The sequence below is a fragment of the Aphanomyces astaci genome (genome assembly GCF_000520075.1).
Source record: "Aphanomyces astaci strain APO3 unplaced genomic scaffold supercont1.210, whole genome shotgun sequence".
Classification (NCBI taxonomy): Eukaryota; Oomycota; class Saprolegniomycetes; order Saprolegniales; family Verrucalvaceae; genus Aphanomyces; species Aphanomyces astaci.
In genome coordinates, this window is record NW_009798473.1 from 2601 (window position 1) to 6027 (window position 3427).

Below are 3427 nucleotides of genomic sequence, written 5' to 3' on the forward strand. Positions count from 1 at the left end.
GAAGCAAAAAAAGCCATTACACCCTTCTATGGGTCTGAGAATTCCATCCAACTTCCTATCACACCATCACGAACCCTGTCGAGGGCGTTTCGGTAGCCTGCAATACTTCCTCATTATTCATTTCGCCATGAAGGTCTCCCTCCTCAGTGCCATTGCCCTCTTCGCGGCGGCGGCTACCGCCCAAACTAACAACACCATTGCGGACATCAACGGCCGCGCTCGAACGTTGCAGGAGGTTATTCTCGAAGTAGACGATGAAGTAGACGATGCCGAGTTGAACCGCGAGTGTCACAAACAAAACGGCAACTACATCGCGTCCCTCAAAGCCGGTCAGTACTCGACCAGTGCGTTCCACAACTGCTTCCGCACCCTCAACCAAATTTACGAGTTCACCGACACCTTGGTCGAACAAAACCCGAAGTTGCTGAGCAAGATTGCCATCTCCAAGACGTACAATGGGGCCACGATTTACGGTTACAAGCTGACCAAGGGCCACTCGCAGTCGTTGTACTTTCAAGCCCTGCAACATGCCCGCGAATGGATCGCGGGGTCGTCGATTCTGTTCTCGTTGGCGTCGATTCTGGATGACATTGCCAACAAGAACCCCACGGCCGCCGACGAGTACGACTTGTACTTTGTGCCAATCGTCAACATTGACGGCTTCGAAGAGACGTGGAACGGTATCCGGTACCAGCGTAAGAATGCCAATGGTGTTGACTTGAACCGCAACTGGCCGAGCCTGCCCAACCCCGAAAGCATTCACCCAGACGACGACACGTACCCTGGACTTGAGCCGTTCAGTGAGCCTGAAACAGCGGGCATCAATGATTGGCTCAAAACCAAGCGCAATGAAATCAAAGGGTTTATTGACATTCACTCGCACACACGCTTGGGGCTCATCTTGTACCCGTACGCAGACAATAAGCAGCCCATCGGCGGGGGGTTTGACGAGAAGTTCGACGTCCTCGGCCGTGGATTGGAAAGCGTCCTGTGGGGGGTACACCGCTATACCGGTGGCCAAAAACTTATTCACGTCGTATGGATTGTTTCAAGATTACTCGTTCCGTGAGTTCAAGAAGCCTGTCCTGCAGTTTGAAATTATCGGCCATGATTCTGTCGTGGATGTGACGACCATCAAGACACGCGGCCTCGAAGTGTACAAAGCCTTCAACCAATTCGCCAAGGAAGTGACCGTGTTCAACGGCTGAGACGTCACGCCCACCAAGCCATCTTGTGGAGATCAGGTGCCTTGAGCTCGACTTCAAAGTCAATTTGTTTTTTATGTCCTTGGTACTATCTGTGGTTCGTGGTTTTCAAACTCCCAGCACCGTGTAGCATGGAGACACAGTAACGTTTCGAAAATACTCTGTAAGGTTACTCCTAGGCAACCTAAAAGGCCTTGAGGTTGTCCACTCGACTAGCCCTTCGACTCAAAATCACGTGGGTGTTGTTAACAGTAAAGTTGACGTTCCATTTCTCGACTCCAACAATAAACTGCACAAGAGGGACACTTGTGCATGAACTGTACGCTTGGGCACCATTCCGTGATACCTTCGATGGAGGGGATCCTTTGCTCATTGCAATAGTGATTCTTAAAGCGGATACCTTACTCGTGCTGATGAAAAACGCGGTGGAGATGCTCTTAAGGTGTTAGTTGTTGCAGGCTTTTATTTTATCCAATCATATCAATTCTTGAATTCTATTGGGTAATGCAGCTCGGCAAATCACTGATCTTACTGACCCGTCCAGGTTAGCAGAGTTAATACAAACGCAAAAGTAGTACGGGATGGGCGACAGAAACAGCAGCTGTGGACCACCTCACGGCAAATTCTGTTATATTGACGGTGGCATTTCACTTTGGTGAGATTAGGTGTTGAGAACAAGGCGCTGCCGGTGACATGGTTGGGGAAATCCAGTCGAACTGTGCAGAATCGATGGTTCGATAGGTTCTTCTTTGGGGGGAATGGGGGGGATATGCCTTGCGTTTAGGGGGACGTGGGGACTTTGTGGGAGAAGACTCGGGGTCATAAATAGGAATGTGCGACTTGCGGGGCGATTTGGTTGGTTCCGACCCCCCCCGTTCAACTCTTCGTCCAAACTCAGCATGCTACCCAGAATCGACGGACTAGAGACAGATTCCTCGTCGTCGTCTTCAATGACCGCTTGCGCTTGCGTCTGGCCATGCCTGTTGTTGATTGTCGATTAAAATTAGAATCGGTTTCACATGCAGAGGATTCTCCCTTAAGAACTTTCCCTCACCTTTCAACCCATGGGAGTGGATGGTTGAATTGGGAATCAATGGCCAACGGGAACAATCTGTTAACGAAGCGGTAAACATGGATGGCTGAATCCTCGGGTAGAAGTATCACCCAGAACAGTAAACACAGTATAAACATAGCATTGCTATTAGTATGCGGCTACACGACGAGGAGGCTTCGCACGAGGCCAGTGGCAATACCACCTGCAAAGATGAAGGGCAGGACAATCAGCGACGATATCATGAGCAAGGCCACTCCAGACAGTCCGTGGCCAGAAGTACACCCGCAGGCAACTGTGGACCCTACCCCGATCAACGCCCCACCAACTAACGACGCTGACACCGACGGAAGGGGGCCAAGGGGGAGAGGGGGGGTGGAGGTGACCGTGGCTACAGCCGATCCAGCGACGATAAACACGACAAACAGCAAAGTGGAGAGGTCCGAGATTGAAGGGACGTTGAGGCGCTTGCCGGCACTGGTGTTTCGAATGGGGTACATCCCCAGTCCGAGGACGGACTCGTAGGATTGCGTTGCCCCGAGAGATCGGCGGAGTACCAACACCAGGGGGAGTTGCAGGCTGCCCACCACTACCCCCGCTATGCTCGGTAGCCACGCGGCAGATGGCAAAGGGTCCTCCGGCACGAGGACTTCAAGTACGACAGCAAGTCCAACGATGAACAACCCCACAAATGCATGAGCCATCCACGGCAGCGCCACAAATCTCTTGACCTTGGCCTTCTCGTCCTGCCACCGACCAATCTGCACCGAAGAAATGATAACCCATGAAAACTATTTGAACTATACCATTGGTTTAGCCAGTGCAGAGGCGAGCAGGGAGCCAGCCAAGACCCCCCCAAACACCGGCAAAGCAGTGGGGATCCCGGCGCCCAGCTGCACATACACGGAGCCCGGACACGAGCCCGAGATGTCCATCCCGATGCCGAGAAGGAGGCCCCCCGTAGCCAGCACCACCGCGTGACTCGGGTCAGCCGCCCGCTTCCGCTGGATGGCTTCGAAGTCATTTGGTCGTAGGGCGTGGAAGATGGCTTTGGACACGACGGACGTGCCCAGCGCCGCGAGGAACATCTTCATCATGGTGAACTGAGACAGTGACATTTGGTTTTGGATGACCATGGGCAAGTGTACTTGACCCTAATAAGACGAAAGTG

General features: G+C 52.6%; 2 protein-coding genes across 2 annotated transcripts in view; one reads left to right on the plus strand and one right to left on the minus strand.

The window, feature by feature from the left end:
• Positions 1-127: 127 nt before the first annotated feature.
• Positions 128-1208, plus strand: H257_18748 (hypothetical protein; the record flags this gene model as incomplete). Its single annotated transcript, XM_009847869.1, has 2 exons — positions 128-1013; positions 1054-1208. The coding sequence occupies 2 exons, from the start codon at positions 128-130 to the stop codon at positions 1206-1208; spliced, it is 1041 nt and encodes a 346-aa protein (XP_009846171.1).
• Positions 1209-2417: 1209 nt separating this feature from the next.
• H257_18749 (hypothetical protein) overlaps positions 2418-3427 on the minus strand; it is a gene marked incomplete at both ends in the record, with an annotated part of 1920 nt that continues 910 nt past the window's right edge. The window contains 2 exons of the mRNA XM_009847870.1: positions 2418-3017; positions 3063-3410. Coding sequence (XP_009846172.1) covers positions 2418-3017; positions 3063-3410 — 948 coding nt within the window. The remainder of the gene's footprint in view (positions 3018-3062; positions 3411-3427) is intronic.